Source organism: Odocoileus virginianus, chromosome 13 (assembly GCF_023699985.2).
Source record: "Odocoileus virginianus isolate 20LAN1187 ecotype Illinois chromosome 13, Ovbor_1.2, whole genome shotgun sequence".
NCBI classification, from domain to species: domain Eukaryota; kingdom Metazoa; phylum Chordata; class Mammalia; order Artiodactyla; family Cervidae; genus Odocoileus; species Odocoileus virginianus.
The window spans coordinates 60,541,829-60,562,788 of NC_069686.1; the positions used below are offsets into that span (position 1 = coordinate 60,541,829).

Consider the following 20,960-nt stretch of genomic DNA (forward strand, 5'->3'; position numbering starts at 1 on the left):
GCAGTTATATTTTTAAAAGGGCTCCTTATCTTTTGGAGGTACATTCTGAAATATTTATGACTGATACTGGGATTGGTGTCTGGGATGACATTATAATGTCTGGGGTTTCCTTCAAAAAAAATACAGGGAGTGGAGGAAAGGTAGAGATAAGTTGATAATTGTTGTGGGTTGGTGTTGAAGATTCACCATACTATTTTGCTCGGCTTTGTATACGTTTGAAATTTGAAACTCATCATCATATTAAGTGCAAAATGAACTGTATCACAGCACGGAATCCAGGATTGAATGGCCCTCGGGGAAGCTCCACCCAGCGAGCGTGGTAAGCGCCACCCCTTCGGCCACCGACTCCTCTCAAGGTACCCAGGTGTTTGTGTCTCCGTTTGGGAATTCGCACGCTATAAGCCGCTCTCGCTGCTCTTACTCAGACTCCAGAGGCTCCTCTGAGTCCCCAGAACTGACCCACCACTTTCAGACCTCTGCCCGGGTCCCCCCCCCGTCCCAGGGAGTTTGGTCGCGTCCGGTCGCGACCCCGGGAGCGTCCGCGTCGTCATGGCGACGCTCGGGGAAGGTGGCTGCGCCCGCGGATTCCCGCCCGGGGAAGCCGCTCTGGGGTGAGCGGCCTGGGACCTAAGGCTGGGGCGGGGCGGGGCAGGGAGCGAATTGAACCCCCGGAGGGTGTCCAGCCGCAAGTCAACCTGGGCGGGGGCGGGGGGGAGGTAGGGCCCAAGGGGTGAAATGAAGATGGGCTGGCGCCTGGGTCAGGGGTAGACCGTGCTCCGGGCAGGGGCTGGAGTAAGGGGGGGCGCTCCCCGCAGCAGGCGCTTGGCAGGGGTGAAAGGGACTGCTCCGCAGAGCTTGGGGCCCGAAGCCAAGGTTACCTGGGGAGAGGGTGGGGAGGAGGGGTGAAGGGGGACAGTTCACCTTGGAGGTGAGTGACCTGGGGTAGGAGTCGGGGGACAGCTGTTTGGCTCTTGTGCCGCCCTGAAGTAGAGGCAGGGAGTTTGAACGAAGAGGGCTGGAGAGTGAACCGGGGTAGATGTTGAACGGCTGGAGGGGAAGGAAGCTGGAGGAAGGAAGGCTGAAGAACGGCTGGAGGGCGAGATGGAGGCTGTTCTGAGGAGTGGGCTCCCTCAGCCGTGCACGTGAAGGGGGTTGGGCCGTGAGGGGAAAGGAGAAACTCGTTTCAGAAAGTGATTATTAAGCATTGCTTCGGTATGGTCAGTGTGCTTTGCTTGATATTGTAGTCTTTAGGGAATCTAAAACTGAGTCTTCTCAAACACAGAAAAAGGCACGTGAAAATCCACATATGATTTTACATCCAATTTCAGGGGCTTCATGGAGCAGCCCCCAAGTTTAGAGACTTAGCTGTGGAAGATATAGACATGTGGGATTTGTAAAGTGTCATCACAAGGCGATAAGTGATTAACACCAGAGGAGCAGTAAAGGCAGCAATTGCTAAAGAACGTCGAAGGGCAGGATCAGACTCCCAAGGCAAGTCTGCCAAAAGGTGTGACATGAGCTGGGACCCGGTGTCCTAGAACAGAGCTCCTAGGAGGGCGTCCAGTGGCGGGGGAGGAGGTCTGTGGCTTTCCACATCCTCTCTCCACAGAGGGGCCCAGGAAGATGACTCATTATGCTAGTATCTCCCAGTGTTAAAGGGTTTCATGGTCACATTCGTCTAAGAAACTGATTCGGAGAAATCTCATAAAGAAGAGTGCTGTTTGGGACTTCCCTGGTGTTCCAGGGCTTAAGAGTCTGCTTTCCAATGCAGGGGATTTGGGTTTGATCTCTTATCAGGGAACTAAGACCCCATATGCCACGGGGCAACCAAGCCCAGATGCAGTAGTAACTGGAGAAGCCTTCGAGCCACAATGAAGACCCAGCACAAGCAAATTTGGAAAAAAAAAAAAGAGTCCTGTTTAACTGCTGACTTCAACATTTTGCAAACTTCACTGGCCACGAGAGCCTCAGAAAGCATCAGGACTACATTTTGAGAAAAGCTTTTAAGGAGAATTAAGGACCACAGCAGAGTTTTGAGCTGTGACGCTGAAACAGAGCAGGACCCTGTATCCTTCCTTCCATGTCCTCAGCCTGCCTTTTGTCTCTGAGAAAACTTAGCCAAAGAATAAGTCCAATCAGAGAAGTGAGAAAACGCAAAAGTAGAGGAGAGCAGTTAAATAGGACAAAATAATAAGAGTTTAGTCCATAAGCAAAGTCAAGGACCTTTAGTTCCTTCTCGAACGCTATAGGTAATCTGAGTCATATCCTCGGAGTTGTCATAGAGAGACTGAAACCACCACCGGGTGGAAGAAGTTAGCTCCATGATGACCAGACTGTAGCCATGACATTCGTTGTTCAGTTGCTCAGTCGTGTCCAGCTCTTTGTGACCCCATGGACTGCAGCACACCAGGCTCCCCTGTCCTTCACCATCTCCCAGAGTTTGCTCAAACTCGTATCCATTGAGTCGATGATGCCATCCAACCATCTCATCCTCTATCACCCCCTACTCTTCCTGCCCTCAATCTTTCCCAGCATCAGAATCTTTTCCAATGAGTCAGCTCTTTGCATCAGGTGGCCAAAGTATTGGAGTTTCAGCTTCAACATCAGTCCTTCCAATGAATATTCAGGCTTGATTTCCTTCAGGATTCATCGGTTTGATCCCTTTGCTGTCCAAGGGACTCTCAAAAGAGTCTTCTCCAGACAATTTGGAAGCATCAGTTCTTCAGCGCTCAGCCTGCTTTATGGTTCAACTTTCACATCCATACATGACTATGACATAAGCTGCCACCTCCAGAGAAGTGGCCTCAAAGAAAGGGAACAAGTCGACCAGAACTGAAGATTGACTGTTACTTAAACCAATCAGGATGACACTGGTCAGATCACTGCATGACCGATTTCAAGATGACTGTTATTGCTGACTGTGCTGTTTCTGTCTGTAGCCTTCCTTCGTCTATAAAAGCTCTTGTCTATTGGTTGTTAATTGTGGGGGGTGGTAAGTCATCCTTTCGACAGAAGTCCAGTGCCCTGTACTTGCTGGCATCCAAAATAGAGCAAACTTTCCTTTCCACCAGGCTTGCCTCTTTATTGGCTTTTGAATAGTGAACAGCTGGACCCGACTTTTGGTTACAACATGGCACTGCGGTTGATGTGTGATGCAAGATGAACAGGACAACCTGTGTGGGCGCAGAGTGGCCGGGAGTGAGATGAGAGGTGGGGAAGATCTGAGCCACAGTAAACTACACAGTGGCAAGAGGTACATTTGTCAATGGTGCGTGGTTTTCTGTGGATGATTATACTACTACTGTTTTCTTCCCAGGAAATGACCTTTGGCTTTAAAAAGAAGACTCCATTTTTCATGATAAAATGGCAGCGGTGAAAACCCCCGGCAGAGAAGTAAAGAATGCTGAAGAACCGTTTCAAAATGTGTCACCCCTCCTTTTAAGGAACCTAGTGGAGGAACCCAAGAGACCAAAAGAAGTACCCAATCATCTCCTAGAGTCAAGTAAGTGGTTAGAAAACAGGTTCGCTTTATAACTCAGGTCTTCCCAGAGGATCCAAAGTCCAGAAAGCATAATGGAATTTTGGGTGCTGATTTATCTATATTGTTTTACAGGCTTGTAATAGTTTTTTATTGTTATGAACAATGGTTCTATTTAGATCCATTCGCTTAACTGGTAGACTTTTGTGGCGAAAATTAATCACCAAGTTCTGTTTCTTCCACTTCCTCAAGTGTCTTTGCTCTATGACTATACTTTGTCCTCAGATGATCACCAGGACTACTGTAGTCCTGGCTCTCCTCCCATCCACCCTTCACCCCCCAGCATTTTCTGTTCTAGAATCCAGGCTGGCTCCTATCCACACCCTGTTTGAATGTTCTCAGGGAATCCTCTTGTGTAAAGAATAAAGTTTCGGTTCCTTTGCTTGTCGTTTGGCCCCCTTTGCCTGGATCTGAAACTGTACGTTCTCACCCCTCCCATCCCCCACTTCCAGCCACACCTGTTACTCCTGTTCCTTCAAGGCCACTTGCATTTACACCTTCTTGCATTTTTCTGTGCACATCCTTAGCCTAGAAAGCCTGGTAAATCCTATAGCTTTTGTGTAGAAGGCTAATCATTTTGCCTATATTCTCACTGAATCCACCTTAACATCACAATCCTGTCTATTTCCATTTTACTCCTGGGGAAGCTGAGACTCCAAAAGCTCAAATGAATTCACCGGGGTGACTCAGCTGAGTGGTGGGTTGGTGCTCAGCTGTAGCCACCCAGTGTCTAGATCTCTGTGTCTCAACCAGCTTGTTTCCTGCTCAACATTCAAGGCCCATCACAAATGAGGGGCATGCAGCATTTGGTGTGGCTATGTTGTTACTTTAGAACACATTGCATGCAAATCAGTATACTTGACTGTTTCTGGGTCTTAACAGGGCAATGCCCATTTTACATCTGTATTGTGGCCCTAAAACCAAAACTCTCAGCATTAAAAAACATTACCAAGTAATGTTCATTTTAATACTTAAAAATTGGACTTCCCTGGTGGTCCAGTTGCTAAGACTCAAAGCTCTCAGTGCAGATAACCCAGGTTTGATCCCTGGTCAAGGAGCTAGATCCCACTTGCTGCAACTAAGCCCTGGCACAGCCAAATAAATAAAAATAAAATTTTAAACAATACTTAAAAATTTACCAGACAACCCCCTGAGACACCATCCTTCCCTAGTCTAGCCCTTCAGTTTGGCCCAAAGCTGACAACAGTGACTGCTCGTCGCTGGAGGAACAAAATCAGCAAACATTTCACAGCCACTTCAGTGGAACAGAAAGTCACAGAGGGTGGAGGCTGGGGTCAGGGTTTCTGTGACTCACGAGGTTTGGGTACAGCCGAAGGGGAAAGGCTGTCATCTGTAAGAAACTAGACAGTGCATTCACTTCACAGGAGGCACTTTGCTGGTCAGAATCAGGCCTGGGCTTGATTTTTACAAAATGGAAACAATGGAGGATTATAAAGAAATGCCAGGCATGAAGCACAGCAGAGCTAGGGGCTTGAAGCCCAGCAGAGCTGGGGTGAGTTTTGTAGACCTGGACACTTCTCTGAGCCCAGCTGTCCTCACTTTGTTCTCAAAACTTGGGGAAAAAAAAAAAGACACTCACATGTCAAGAGCAAATTGAGACATTACCATCCAGAGTGATAATTATTCAGAGCTTTAGGATTACTCAGTATCACACTATAATTCAGTTCAGAGGAAAGCAAATAGTAACAGTTAAATACACAGCAATAAAATGAAACACTTGGTGTTTGCATTCTTTGAAGTGGATATTCATTACACAACAATCACAGTATTATACAGTGTGTGTCCTTTACAGGCTTGTTTTATTATGAAGACTTGTGCAAAATGTGTACAGAGCAAGTTATTTTAATAAATAATAAAAAACAAATGTGAATTTGTCTTGTGATGGTAATATCTCCCAAGCAAAATGTTAAAATAGTGGGAGAAGCAGTCCAGTTCATGTGGAACAGTCATTAATTGTTGACAGCTGTATCCTCTGTCTGAAACTTCCATGTGCATAAAACACCCTAAATTAAAGGGAGTCCATGTTGATAGGATCTTCTTTCACTTAGTATTTTTTTTGTCTCATCTCGTGGTATACTTATCTGCATTGTTTTTACAGAGGTTTTTGCGAATCTTCTGCATAATAAGGTCATACAGGCAAAACCTGGCATATTACATTTTGGAGGCTATCAAGTAGAAAAACACCACCAGCAGATATTGGTAGGTCCTTTTTTTTTTAAATTAAAACATTTCATTGAAGTATAGTTGATTAACAATGTTGTGCTAGTTTTAAGTATATAGCAGAGTGTTTCCGTTATACCTATATATGTGCATGCTTAGTCACTCAGTCGTGTCCAACTCTTTACAACCCCGTGGACTGTAGCCCGCCAGGCTTCTCTGGTCATGGGATTCTCCAGGCAAGAATACTGAAATGGGTAGCCACTTCCTTCTCCAGGGGATCTTCCCAACCCAGGGATCAAATCCAGATCTCCTGCATTGCAGGTGGATTCTTTATCATCTGAGCCACCAGGGAAGCCCCATACATACATATATACATTCTTTTTTATATTCTTTTCCATTATGGTTTGTCACAGAATATTGCATATAGTTCTTTGTGTTCTATAGTAGGACCTTGTTGTGTATCCATTTTATGTGTAATAGTTTGCATCTGCTAATCCCAAATTCCCAACCCTTCCCTCCCCAACCCCTGTGTAGATAGTGGGATAATTAGCCCTCTTTAAGTGGGATAACCCCTGTGTAGATAGTGGGATAATTAGCCTTCTTTAAGTGGGATAATTACAATAATGAAATGACATGAATATTCTCATTTATATTACTGATTCATCTAAAGAGCAGCATAATCAACAGAAGGGAAGATGTAAATTTGACCAGGAAAGGCAGTAGTTCTAGGATGAGAAATTTTAAAGTTGCATCAGTTTCTGTGGACAGGTTTCCTCCCTCTGCCAAAGGCACCTCCCAACACTCTTTCCAAACTGGGGCCGTTTCTGAGGGGCCCTCGAGGGCCAGAAACTATCTTCGTGTCTCACGTGTTTCAGTTTAGTCCTTACACCAGCTTTGTGATGGTTGTATTGCTACTCTTTCTGTAGAGATGAGAAAACCGTGATTCAGTAAGGTTAAAGACTCGCCTCCAGAGAACAGTAATGAGACAGACTCACTCTAGGCTACCTTCCTCCCAGCCAGTGCCCTCCTGCTCCAGCCAACAGCACCAGCGGGAGAGATGTCCCTTTCTTAGGACGGTCCAGCAAGGCTTCCATTCCACCTGCTTGGGTCAGATGGCCAGGCCTAAATCAGTCACTGTGGCCAGAGACTCCAGCTAGAGCTGGGACGGCGGCCCCACCGACCTCCACAGAAGGGACAGGTGAAGGCTGCCCTGCAGAGTGGCTGCAGCTGTGGGGACAGCGGTCCACCACAGAGGTCCCGGCCTTGCTGGGTCCCCTTTTTTGACTGAGATATCCCAACTAGGGAGGGCTTGGTTGACTACAGGACTCCTAACCCACCATTAAAAGGGAACTGACCGTTTAAACCTGCTCCACAATCTCGGTGACCCCCACTGTGATCCCGCAAAGTCACACTGCGTAAGATGTTAGAACTACTCCAGCTGGTCGAGGGACTGAGCCAGGCCAGCCTCTGGGCACGTGTTGGAGTGAGGTCGATGGATGTGGGGTGTCTCACACAGGCCCTGAGACTCTGGCTTGTGTGTGATGTCCCCTCCCACTACAAGACTCTGCATTTAGATGTAGTGCATTCCTTTTGAGATTCTTTTCCTGTATAGGTTATTACAGGATATTGAGTACAGCTCCCTGTGCTATACGGTAGGTCTTTTTGATTATCTGTTTCATATATAGTGATGAGTATATGGTAATCCCAAATGCCTTATTTCTCCCAGCCCCCAAAACTGTGTCTTAAAGTGGGTCATTTCAAGACAGAATTCCGACTATCATATCAGACTCATTCTCAGAGTGGGGAGACTGGCTGCAGGAAACTGACAGATGATAAAACTGTCAGAAAGCAAGGCCCCGGCCAACAGACAATGCCGCTTCCTTGAGTCCTTACACATTGACGAGGGAGGAGAGAGAAGGGATCAGCGGAGGAAGCTGCTAGGGGCCGAGCACTTCCTCTTAGGAAAAGGGTCAGGATTTAAAACTGTGATTAGGAACTTTACCCCTCAGTCTGCGAGGACACATTTCTTAGAACACAGCCTCAAAGACCAAGGTTAACCATTCATTTTGGAACTTGCATTTCCTGGTTATTAGGTTTGCTGTCTAGATGCTGGGGTTATTTTGTCATGTCCCACTCTTGCGGCCCCATGGACAGTAGCCCACCAGGCTCCTCCACGGGAGGAGTCCACGGGGTTTTTCCAGGCAAGAATACTGGAGTGGGTAGCCATTTCTTTCTCCAGGGGAAATACTCAACCCAGGGATCAAACCCCCATCTCCTGCATTGGCAGGCAGGTTCTTTACCACCAAGCCACCGGGGAGGCCCCTAGATGATGATAGACTGGATCTAAAATAATTGTTGTTTGTTAACTGCCTGTTCCCAGCCCTCTTCACTCTCATTCCTTTACTCACCCCACCTCCACCCTAAGCAGCCAGATCCACATTCTACTGTTACAGATTTGCTGTCCTGAACATTGCACATGAATAGAATCACACAACATGTGGTCTTTTGCAACTGGCTTCTTTCATTCGGCATGTCGCCCAGGCTCATTGAATTTGTAGCATGAATAGGTACTTCATTCCTTTTTATGGGCAAATAGTGTTCTGTTGTATGGTTATATCACTTTTTAAAATTTTTTTTAAATTTTTATTGACATATAATTGATTTAAAATGCTGTATTAGTTTCAAATGTACAGCAAAGTGATTCAATTATATGTGTATATTTTTGTATGTTAATATAAATATGTATATTCTTCATTTACATTCTCTTCCATTATAGGTTATTACAAGATACTGAGTATACTCCCCGGTGCTATGCAGTAGGTCCCAGTTGATTATCTGTGTTATGCACAGTGGTGTGTATCTTTAAATCCCAAACGTTTAACTTATCCCTTCCTGCTTTTTCTCTCTGGTAAACATAAGTTTGTATTCTGTGTCTGTGAGTCTATTTCTGTTTTGTAAATAAGTTCACTTGTGTCATAGTTTAGATTCCACATAAAAATGATATCATATGATATTGAGCTGGCCAAAAAGTTCATTTGAATTTTTCAGAATACATTATAGAAGAACTCAGACGAACTTATGGCCAACCCAATATTTGTCTTTCTTTGTCTGGCTTTCTTCACTCAGTATGATGATTTCTAGGTCCATCCATGTTGCTGGAAATGGCATTATTTCATAATGCCACCTTTTATGTGGCACTGTGCTTTTTTATATGGCATTTTATATGGCATTATTTATGTGGCATTAATGCTTTTTTATAACTAAGAAATACCCCATTGTGTAGATATACCACATCTTTATCCAGTCCTCTGTCAATGGACAGATTACTTCCATGTCCTTTGTTATTGTTGTTCAGTCAGTCATGTCCGACTCTGTGACCCCATAGACGGCAGCACGCCAGGCTTCCCTGTCCCTCACCATCTTCTGGAACTTGGTCAAACACATGTCCATTGAGTCGGTGATGCCATCCAACCATCTCATCCTCTGTCGTCACCTCCTGCCTTTAACTGCTTTCAATCTTTCCCAGAATCAGGGTCTTTTCTAGTGAGTCAGATCTTTGCATCAGGTGGACAAAGTATTGGAGCTTCAGCTTCAACATCAGTATTTCCAATGAATATTTAGGACTGATTTCCTTTAGGATTGACTGGTTTGATTTCCTTGCCTTCCAAGGGACTCTCAAGAGTCTTCTCCAACACCACAGTTCAAAAGCATCAATTCATTGGCATCAGCCTTCTTTATGGTCCAACTCTCATATCTATACATGACTACTGGGAAATCCATAGTTTTGGCTAAATGGACCTTTGTCAGCAAAGTAACATCTCTGCTTTTTAATATGCTCTCTAGATTGGTCATAGCTTTTCTTCCAAGGAGCAAGTGTCCTTTAATTTCATGCCTGCAGTCACCATCTGCAGTGATTTTGGAGCCCAAAGAAATAAAGTCTCTCAGTGTTTCCATTGTTTCCCCATCTATTAGCCATGAAGTGATGGGACCAGATGCCATGATCTTCGTTTTTTGAATGCTGAGTTTTAAGCCAGCTTTTTCACTCTCCTCTTTCACTGTCATCAAGAGGCTCTCTAGCTCCTCTTCGCTTTCCGTCATAAGGGTGGTGTCATCTGCACATCTGAGGCTATTGATAACTTCTCCCAGCAATCTTAATTCCAACTTGTGCTTCATCCAGCCCGGCATTTCGCATGATGTAATCTGCATATAAGTTAAATGTGCAGGGTGACAATATACAGCCTTGATGTACTCCTTTCCCAATTTGGAGCCAGTCCGTTGTTCCATGTTCAGTTCTAACTGATGCTTCCTGACCTGCATAGTTCTCAGAAGGCAGGTAAGCTGGTCTGGTATTCTCATTTCTTGAAGAATTTTCCGCAGTTTGTTGTGGTCTGCATAGTCAAAGGCTTTAGTATAGTCAATGAAGCAGAAGTAGATGTTTATCTGGAATTCTCTTTCTTTGATCCAAATTTCTTGCTAAGATCAAAATTTCTATGCTCCAGCGGTTATTGGCAATTTAATCTCTGGTTCCTCTGCCTTCTCTAAATACAGCTTGAACATCTGCAAGTTCACAGTTTATGTACTATTGAAGCCTGTCTTGGAGAATTTTAAGCATTACTTTGCTAGTATGTGAGATGGGTGCAATTGTGTGGTAGTTTGAATATTCTTTGGCATTGCCTTTCTTTGGGATTGGAATGAAAACTGACTTTTTTCAGTCCTCTGGCCACTGCTGAGTTTTCCAAATTTGCTGGTATATTGAGTGCAGCACTTTAACAGCATCATCTTTTAGGATTTGAAATAGCTCAACTGAAATTCCATCACCTCCATTAGCTTTGTTCGCTGTGATGCTTTCTAAGGCCCACTTGACTTCGCATTCCAGGATGTCCGGCCCTAGGTGAGTGATCACACCATCATGGTTTATCTAGGTCAGGAAGATCTTTTTTGAATAGTTCTTCTGTGTATTCTTGCCACCTCTTCTTAATATCTTCTGCTTCTGTTAGGTCCGTAGCATTTCTCTCCTTCATTTTGCCTGTCTTTACGTGGAATGTTCCCTTGGTATCTCTAATTTTCTTGAAGACCTCTCTAGTCTTTTCTATTCTATTGTTTTCCTCTATTTCTTTGCCTTGATCACTTAGGAAGGCTACCTTACTTCTCCTTGCTATTCTTTGAAAGTCTGCATTCAGAAGGATATATCTTTCCTTTTTTCCTTTGCCTTTCACTTCTCTTTTTCTCTCAGCTATTTGTAAGGCCTCCTCAGACACCCATTTTGCCTTTTTTTATTTCTTTTTCTTGGGGATAGTTTTGATCACTGCCTCCTGTACAGTGTCATGAACCTCCGTCCATAGTTCTTCAGGGACTCTGTGTATCAGATGTAATCCCTTGAATTTGTTACTTCCACTGTATAATCGTAAGGGATTGATTTAGGTCATACCTGAATGGCCTGGTGATTTTCCCTACTTTCTTCAATCTAAGTCTGAATGTGGCAATGAGGAATTCATGATCGGAGCCACAGTCAGCTCCCGGTCTTGTTTTTGCTGACTGTGTAGAGCTTCTCTATTGTAGATAGGGCTGCTGTGAACATTGGGTGCATGTATCTTTTGGATTATGGTTTTCTCTAGGTATATTCACAGGAGTGGGATTGCAGGATCATATGGTAGCTCCATTTTTAGTTTTTTTAAGGAACCTTCACACCATTCACATTTTCCTTGTTCTGCCAGTTGATGGACATTTGGATTTTATCTTTGGGGCTATTAGGAATAATGTCATCATGGACCTTTGTGTACATGTTTTTGTGTGGATATATTTTCATTTCTCTTGGGTATGTATTAAGAAGTGGAATTAGGTTGTATGGTATGTTGGTTTTCTGTGGCTGCCTTACAAATTACCACGAATTTAGGGGCTTAGAAAACCAGAAACGCATTCTGGAGGCTGGAGTCCAAACTGAAGGTGTCAGCCGGGCCCCCCTCCTTTCACAGGCTCCATGGAGGCCTCTCTCCTCACTTCTCCCCAGCCCTGGCGGCACCGGGTGCTCTTTGTCTTGAGGCTTAATGGCCTGAAACCTTGGCATCCGTCTTCACCCGGCTTCTCCTCCGACTCCCTTTGTCTTCTCTTCTGTCTCTAAAAGGAAGCTTGTCACTGGACTGAGGGACCGACCGGGGTAATCCAGGATGATCTCGTCTCAAGGTCCTTAACTTAATAGCACCTGCAGTCACTGTTTTCCCAAATAAAGTCACATTCACACGTTCCAGTTGTTGGGGCGTGGCTGTGTCTTTTTGAGTTCACCACTCACTGTTGTTCTATTTGCATTTCCTTAGTGACTGATAGCGTTCAGCATCTTTTCATGAGCTTACTGGTCACGTTGCATCGAAGACTTATGTCGGAGAAGCCATGTGGGACAGCCCAAGCAACGTGGGGAGTGGGGAGCGGGCAGTCGGGGGGCGGAGGGCAGCCGGGGGGCGGAGGGCAGTCGGGGGGTGGGGAGCGGGCAGTCGGGGGGCGGAGGGCAGTCGGGGGGTGGGGAGCGGGCAGTTGGGGAGTGGAGGGCAGTCGGGGGGCGGAGGGCAGTCGGGGGTGGGGAGTGGGCAGTCGGGGGTGGAGGGCAGTCGAGGGAGTGGAGGGCAGTTGGGGAGTGGAGGGCAGTCGGGGAGTGGGGAGCGGGCAGTCGAGGGGGTGGAGGGCAGTCGGGGAGTGGGGAGCGGGCAGTTGGGGGGTGGAGGGCAGTCGAGGGGCGGAGGGCAGTCGGGGAGTGGAGGGCAGTCGGGGGGCGGAGGGAGATGCAGAGAGAGGCTCGGGGGGCAAGCATGTGGCAGGTTTGGTGTCCAGGGTGCAGGCTGCTTAACCTGGATCCTAGGGTTCGGGGAGGGGGTAAAAGCTTCATTCTGCTGAAGAACATCCATCTCTGTCTTATGTACAACACAGTACCTATCACACAGAACACACTCAGTAAACACTTGTCAAGATATTGAACTCACTTTATTGGAAGAGAGTGACTTGGCGGAGTCTCACTAGTTCCAAGTAAATACAAGGTAAAGTCTGAATAGTCACACTGCTTCAATCAGACGTTAAAACAAACAGTTAAAAGTACAAAATTATTTCATCTTAATAACATTCTGGGAGACCCAGCCTCCTATTTCTATCAGCAAAGTTAAGCAGAAGCCTAAGGCAGTTACCTTGAGATTCTTGCCAAACAAGGGGGGAAATTCAACTCTGCACTTTATCTTGGTTTTGTTACAGGAAATGGTACAAATTGCCCAAGAATGGAATGATTGAATGTGTGTTTAAAACCACAATAAATTGTTCATTAACATTTGAGATTGATCCAGATCTGGTTAAATGCTTTAAAACCTTTTACTTAGATTCACATAGAAATCAATGTTTCGATTTACTTTAAAAGTTGAAATAATGGTTCCCAGTTTTCTCCAAACCAAGACCTCTTAAGTTCTCTTTCCCTCTGAGGAGAGATTTTGTCTGGGAAACTATGTTTATTAAGTAAATAGTTAATCAATTTTCCGATGAGACAATCAGTGTTACTGTGACCAGCCCAAAACAAAGTTGTCAGCATACACAGCCTTATCTTATGTAGAGTCACAGTCCTTCCCAGCTTTCTGAAATAATTGTATTAGTTTTGAACTCCCTGTCGCAGCCTTCAGAGACTCCTCTGCCCCAGGATCTTGCTTCTCAAACTAGGGCCACGTATCTCAATGGCTTCAGGTCAGCGTGTGAGGGTCAGGACCTGAAGCTCCAGTGTAAACATAGTGTATCTTTCTGGAGCATCAGTTTTACTCTCCCATTTTGGAGAATTGCATTACTGAGCAAAATTTTAAAGTAAAATGCATTATCCATCTGAGGCCACACAAGAAATTCCGGCAAGGCTTTACTGGGGCTCCTGCTGCAGCAGGGTTCCATCCCTGGGTCGGGAAGATCCCCTGTAGAAGAGAATGGCTACCCACTCCAGTATTCTTGCCTGGAAAATCCCATGGACACAGGAGCCTGGTGGCCTACAGTCCATGGGGTCACAAAAGAGTTGGACACAACTGAGCATGCAAGCATGCATGCTGCAACAGGGGGAGTGAGGACAGACAACTGGTTCCCCTCCTTGCTCTTCACCCTTCGAGGGGCATGCTGGTTCCTTATCTGGTTAAGGGTCTAGGGGGTCGGGCCTGAGGGAGGACTTGGGTGGTCTGCTCACCCTCTTGGTGGGATGTGTGTGTAGGGATGTGCTCAGAGCCTGCTTTTGCTCTTGATTCTTCAGAAGTGGTCAGGGGCTTCCCAGGTGGCGCTAGTGGTAAAGGACCCACCTGCCAACGCGGGAGATATAAAGTGATGGGAGTTCGATCCCCTGGAGAAAGGCATGACAACCCACTCCAGTATTCTTGCCTGGAGAATCCCATGGACAGAAGAGCCTGGTGGGCTACAGTCCACAGGGTCCCACAGAGCCGGACATGACTGAAGCGACTTAGCACCTATGACTGCACTTCAGAAGTGTCAGTTGGTTTTGGGGTTTTGTTTTGTTCCGTTTTTTGTCTTTTTGTATCTTTTTGTACGTAGTTTGCCCCAGCTACACATTCTGGCAAGCTTCACGTGCTGGCAAGCTTCACATGCTCGCAAGCTCCGGGAGTTGGTGATGGACAAGGGAAGCCTGGCGTTTTGCAGTCCATGGGGTCGCAAAGAGTCAAACACAACTGAGCGACTGAGCTGAGCTGAGCTGAACACGTGCTTGCAGTTATTTTTTTTTCCTTATGGTCTCTCTGTATTTTGTTGCTCAGGGAAATGTTTGTCCAGGCTCAAGCACTAGAGCAGAGAGTCCCAGGTCCCAGATCCCAGCCTGTCTCAAGTGGCTTTAAAGAACTTACAGAGCTGCTTGTGTTTTGCCCCCAGATGCCTGTGGTTAGGCGTTTACCTCAGAGAAGCTGTGTCCTTGAGGGAAGGATTAAAAGGACCCCAACCTGGGGAGGCCGAAATGTGTTTAGAAAATACTGTAAGCGCTTGGGACGGAAGATTATAGACCCTACCCGCCAAAGCCAGCACTTCACTGGAGGCTGGGTTTGCTCTGCCCTGTGGAGGGAACGGAAGGGAGACGGTGAGGAGCAGTGTGTGCGGGGGGAGCCGTGAGCAGTCCTTGCGAAGTCCCCCTGACCCGAGAGGAAACGCTCTTCAGCCGGCAACTGCCTGGTACCCGGTGGCTGGTTCCCTGTGTGTTGGTCGGGGGGCCCATTCTGAAACACTGAAGCAAGGGCTGAGTCTCACCTTAGAGTCGATACAGGCCTAAGGAGACACCATTATTTCCCTTTTCTTTTTTTTAAACTTCACTTATTTGTTGTGTTTTTGGCCGTGCTGGGTCTCCGTCGCTGTGTGTGGCTTTCTCGTTACGGCGAGCAGGGGCGCCTCTGCACTCGCTCTGCCCCGGCCCCTCACTGTGGCGGCTTCTCCCGCGGCGGAGCACAGTCCAGGCTCTGCACTCGCTCTGCTCCGGCCCCTCACTGTGGCGGCTTCTCCCGCGGCGGAGCACAGTCCAGCCTCTGCACTCGCTCTGCCCCGGCCCCTCATTGTGGCGGCTTCTTCCGCGGCGGAGCACAGTCCAGGCTCTGCACTCGCTCTGCTCCGGCCCCTCACTGTGGCGGCTTCTCCCGCGGCGGAGCACAGTCCAGGCCCCGGGGCTTCGTGGTTGCAGCTCGCAGGCTCGGGCATCCTGGCCTGGGGGCTCTGGTGCGTGGGCTCCGAGGTCGGAGCACACAGGCTTGGTTGTTCCAGGCAGGCAGGGTCTTCCCGGACCAGGACACTGGACTCCGTCCCCTGCGCTGACAGGCGGATTCATCCACCATACCACAAAGGAAGTCCTTTTTTTACCCCTTTCAGTGATGGTTATTTTCCCCTCAGTGTTAGTTATAAATGAAAAGGCCAGAAATCCATTTTAGCCCTGAAAGCATACTTCTTTTTTTTTGACAAGAAATCAAACTGACCTGCTGACAAACTATAAAAATAAAAGTAGGAAATGAAGTCTGGGCATTGAACTGTCCCGATATGTACATAGAGTCTCCTGGAAGGACCACTCTCAGGGCCAGGAGACTCCAGAGCCCACACCTTCACCAAGACTCCTGTGTGCCAGGCTCCTTGTAGGTCAAGAGAGATCTTGGCAGGCTATTTTTTTTCAGGCTTCTCCTGTATTAAAAAGATATGCCATGTTGCTGCACATGGCAATATATCATTCTTTTTATGGCTAAGTAATATTCCGTTGTGTGTATGTACCACACTTTCTTTACCCATTCATCTATTGATGGACACTTAGGTTTGCCGCGACATAGATGGGCCAGAGATTGTCATACTCAGTGAAGTAAGTCAGACAGAGAAAGACAGATATCATATGATATCACTTATATGTGGAATCCAAAAAAAAAAATACTACAAATGAACTTATTTACAAAACAGAAACAGATTTACAGACCAAGAAAACAAACTTATACTTACCAAAGGGGAAAGAGGCGAGAGATAAATTAGGAGTTTGGGATTAACAGTCAGACACTATTATGTATAAAACAGATAAACAACAGCACTGACTGTATGGCATGGGGAACTATATATAGTATCTTGTAATAACCTATACTGGGAAAGAATCTGAAACTTGAATTTGACACTTGAAACTAACGCAGTATTGTAAATCAACTATAGTCAAAAAAAAATATGCCAAACGGAGTCACTTTAAGAATATTCACAGATGACCAGTGAGAACTTTTAACCGATGCAAGCCTTGATGTCGTCTCATCAAGAGACTGTATCCTACGTCTAACTTAGAGACTCAGTGACTTTGAGGCCGTGGACAGTGGGCCATGTGGCACACCCAGCCTCTGGTCTGGACACTGAAAACCAAGGGCCTCTTAACTGTCTTCTTGCCCAGGTGAAGGCCAGATCCCAGAACCCAGAGTCCTTGCTCCCCTTTCATCTAGAGAAAGGAAAAACATCCCTACTCAGACACCCACTTAACTTACCAAACAGGTTGTCCTGTCTCAAAGGAGGGCCTGCTCCTGACTCCAGGAGGGACTCCTGACTTTGTGTTCTGTTTTATTAGCCCCAGGGATGGAAGGAGGGCCGTCCTCTCCACACTCCTTTTCCTGGTTTTTTGACTGCATGAGTGTCACCAGGTCCCCAGCACAAGTGTCATCTAATTGAGAAACTGAGGGTGAGCAGGTGACTGGCTTCTTAGCTTAGCTGAACCACAGGAGTGAGCTGAGTTCAACAAAAATGTCCACAAGTGACTGGTCAGGACGGGAGGAGGGGGGTGTGCTAGGTCACACACGGGGGCACCTGGGGTTGCAGCTCTGGAAAAGCCTTAGGCTGGGCTGATTCGCCTGGGCATATTTCATTATTCTTTCAGTGGGATTTGTTGTATCTATTTCATGATTCTTTAAGTGGTATATGATAGATTTTGAATCACTTAAAAAGTTTAAAAGTGCACCGTAGCCAAAAATCTTAAGAAAGGAAAAACAGAATGGGACAAATCAGGTTTCCTGACTTCAAACTAAACTGCAAAGCTACAGAAATCAAAGCAGTATAGTACTGACACTGAAACAGACACACAAATCAGTGACACAGGAGAGAAAGCCCAGGAATAAGCATACACACTTATGGTCAGTCTATGACAGAAGAGGCAAGAATACACCATGGAGGGAAGGACAGTCTCTTGAGTAAGTGGTGCTGGGAAAACCGGAGAGCTCCATTGAAAAGAATGAAAGTAGAACATATACCATATGCAAAAAATACACTCAAAGTGGGTTAAAGATCTAAATGTAAGACTAGATACTGTAAAAACTCTTAGAGGAAAACGTAGGCAGAACATTCTTTGACATAAGTCACAGCAAGATCTTTTTGGACTCACCGCCTAGAGTAATAATGAAATAATGCCATTTGCAGCAATGTGGATGAACTTAGTATCATACTAAGTGAAGTAAGACGGATAGAGAGACAAATACCATATGATATCATGTACATGTGGAATCTTAAAAAATGATACAAATGAACTTATTTACAAAACAGAAACAGACTCTGAAAACAAATTTATGGTTGTCAAAGGGGAAAGGTTGAGGGGAAGGGATAAATTAGGAGTTTGAGATTGACATATATGCACTCCTATAAAATATATAATCAATAGAGACTTACTGTAGAGCATAGGAAATGCTTCTCAATGTTCTGTGATAACTTAAATGGAAAAGAAGTCTGAAAAAGAATGGCTATATGTATAACTCAATAACTTTGTTGTACATGTGAAACTAATAGAGCATTATAAATCAACTATTTCAATGTAAAATTTAAAAAATAATTTTTAATAATAAAAATAAAAGCACACCATATCTCCACCTCCCTTTAGGAACAAGGTGGGGTGTAAATATCTATGCAGATAGATAAAGCAGTGTGTTCATGTGAATGCTTCTTTTTCTCTCCAGCATCTGGTCAATATTTGCGATGAAGACATACATGTTCATATTTTACCCCCGCAAACCAAATACTTTCAGGTCAAGTATGTGAAAAAGGTAAGTGTCCCTGGGTGGCCTGTCCTCCCTCGATGTTCACTGTTGGATGGCGCTTTCCGTGTGGGGGGTCTCTCTGGGACGGTACGTGGTGTGTTGCCCGTGGTGCTGCTCCTGTGGTCTCTGGGGTCTCTTGACAAGAGCCCCCCTGTCTTCCAGGAGCAAAACCTTGTCCCTGGCTTGTCTCTCAGGATCACCGTTACGTTTTCTCCAGATGAGTGGCGATACTATTATGATTGCATCCGTGTCCACTGTAAGGTAAGCGCCTTAAAGTTAAATTCTGGGGGAGTGGGATGGTATCAAAACATATATCTTCAAGAGGAGAAGAAAGAGATGGAATTACAAGTATAAAGTTTCTCAGCGCAGCGCCTCAGGCAGCGACCTGAGTGGCTTGGGGGTCCCTGTCCAGCGATGTGGGTCCCAGCTGGGGAAGCCTCAGGTTGCTGAGCACTGGGGCAGAGCCAGAGACACTGCTTGTTCTCACCTTTCCTGGCCTAAGAACCTAATTTATCTTGTGGTCCTGAGAGTTACTAAACGCTTTTCAAATAATTTAAACATCATCCTTTAAGTGCTAGGCAAGAAAATCAGCAACAACCCTGAGCTGTGATTATGAACACCTAGGACTAACGGCTGACGTCCTCCGAGGCAGCCCTGGGGGTCTGCAGGGAGAAGGGGCCCTGTGTGGCCCGACCGCAGAGGCTGTGCTCTGTGAGCCTTTCCCAGGTCACCTAATTCATCCTTGGCCCCCAGGCCCCAGGTCCATATGCTGTCCAGTCCCCCCTCAAAACTGGCACTCAGCTCACCTCCTGCCCCTGCTCTGACTTTCATGCCTGACCCTTGAAAAGTTGAGAAGTTGAGAAGCCCCAAGGGTAACGAAATTTAACTTTGCAAAACTAAAGTGGAAGAGTATGCTTTAGCAATAAACAAATTTCAGCTTTTAAAAGGGGAGAGGGAACTAAAGATGAGACCAGAATATTGCTTTCAGAAGGAATATTCTGTACCAAGAACAAAAGTCCCTAGTGTCCTGCTAATTAGTAGCACGGCTAGTAGTGCCTCCTACTTGTATGGCTCTTTAAACTTTTTAAGGCCATCATCTGCTTTCATTCTCAAAAGTACATTTGAAGAAAGGTGGAATTATCCCCAGTTGAAAGCAAAGGAAGACATGAGCTGTGGGGAGGTCAGAAGTCTAACTCAAGGCCGTGTGCTGTGCGGGTCTGGAAGCAGGGCTCTGTGCCTCTGGCTGGTCCAGTTTGCTGTTCAGTGCTGTCTGGATCAGCTAATTCTGTGCTGGCTTTTCTGTATCTCAGGCCATGCAAGACTGTTTCCTCTATAATATTCTGAAAGAGAAACAGATTACTGTCTTCATCTCTACATGAAGTCATCATATGATTATCTTTAGCTTTCCTGAATAATATTGAATGTAATTTCAATGAAATATACTTAAAATGTTCTCTACTTTGTTTATAACTAAGAAAAGTCAATATCTCAAATGTTATATTTAAGCACTCAGTTTTTTTTTTAAAGAAATGTTTTCCCTTTTTTTCTGGAAATATTTTTTAATGATAGAAAACAGGACAAGAAATAAAGGATCTACAAATTCATCTTTGAAAATTATAGTCTTCAGCGTGGTTAACTTGACTTTTTTCTTGTTAATTTTAGGGAGATGAGACTTTGCTTATTCCCATTCATGCCTATCCTGTCATGAACACACTGGACTTTCCCTCATTTATAAATCTATCAAATGTTCTACTTGGTGAAAGGTAAGTTATCAAAATGAACTACCGAAGTGTCAAGGGATGTGAAAAGAGAGACTCACGTATGTAAAAACTTAGATTTGTATTTTTCCTAATGGGAGGTTTTCCTCCTAGATGAATTAGACTAGACTTGTAGTTGCAATAACAGCAACGAAAAACCCTCAAAAACCAGAAAACCAAAATTAAAAAGAGTAAACAAACAAACCCAGTCAAGTCAAAATATCGTAAGCAGGAAAGGAGTGTGTTAGGTCATCAACCTGCAAGGAACAAGCTGGATCTTCAGGCATGACTGGGTCTAGAGGTTTAGCAAAGGCTGGGGAAACCTGAGCCTTTCCATGTCTTGGTTTCACTGCCCTGCGCAGGCTTATTTCTCAACAGGCTCCCCTGCACGGGGCAAGATAGCTGCCAGAAGGTCCAGACACTGTTGACAACACGGTTGGTTGGAGGGGCCGTGAGGCTGTGAGTATTCACATAGCAGTCTCAGGATTGGATTGAATGCTGTTGGACCAGCTTGCGTCTCATGCCCAGACATTTACCTGTTTGTAGCTAGATTGGCAGCAGAGAAGGCAAAGGCAGTAGACGGTCGCAATGGAAGCCAAATCTCAAGTCCTTTCTCCTTGCTGGGAAAGTAGTTGATGACTTAGGTGTACTTTAAGATGCCTCTTGTTTTTCCAGTAAATATTTATTGAATACCTACTACCAGGCACAGTGCCATGTGTATCTAGGGACATAAAGAAGATGAATGTTGAGCAGTTAGACATTGAGATATAATGGCCACACCAGTTAAAGTTTGTTAAATCTTGAAATATTCCTGTACTGGTTGAGAAATACACACTGTCCTGTCCCTGTCCCCCCAGCTCATCTGCCTGGAGCCCCTTCTGCCACCCCTCACCTCCAGCGATGCAGTAACCAAGTTGTTAATACCTAGCAGTCTGGGCGCAGGGGGACCTGCTGGTCCTGGCTCCAGCTTTG

General features: G+C 45.7%; 1 protein-coding gene across 3 annotated transcripts in view; it reads left to right on the forward strand.

Moving 5' to 3' along the window:
- Positions 1-391: 391 nt before the first annotated feature.
- CFAP221 (cilia and flagella associated protein 221) overlaps positions 392-20,960 on the forward strand; it is a 123,192-nt gene continuing 102,623 nt past the window's right edge. The window contains exons 1-6 of one of the 3 annotated variants that reach the window (XM_070476316.1): positions 392-611; positions 3,317-3,502; positions 5,658-5,758; positions 18,151-18,237; positions 18,394-18,492; positions 19,894-19,994. In XM_070476316.1, the coding sequence (XP_070332417.1) occupies positions 3,364-3,502; positions 5,658-5,758; positions 18,151-18,237; positions 18,394-18,492; positions 19,894-19,994 (527 nt within the window). In that variant the 5' untranslated portion in view covers positions 392-611; positions 3,317-3,363. The remainder of the gene's footprint in view (positions 612-3,316; positions 3,503-5,657; positions 5,759-18,150; positions 18,238-18,393; positions 18,493-19,893; positions 19,995-20,960) is intronic. The other 2 variants (XM_070476317.1, XM_020914527.2) reach the window with 2 other exon arrangements.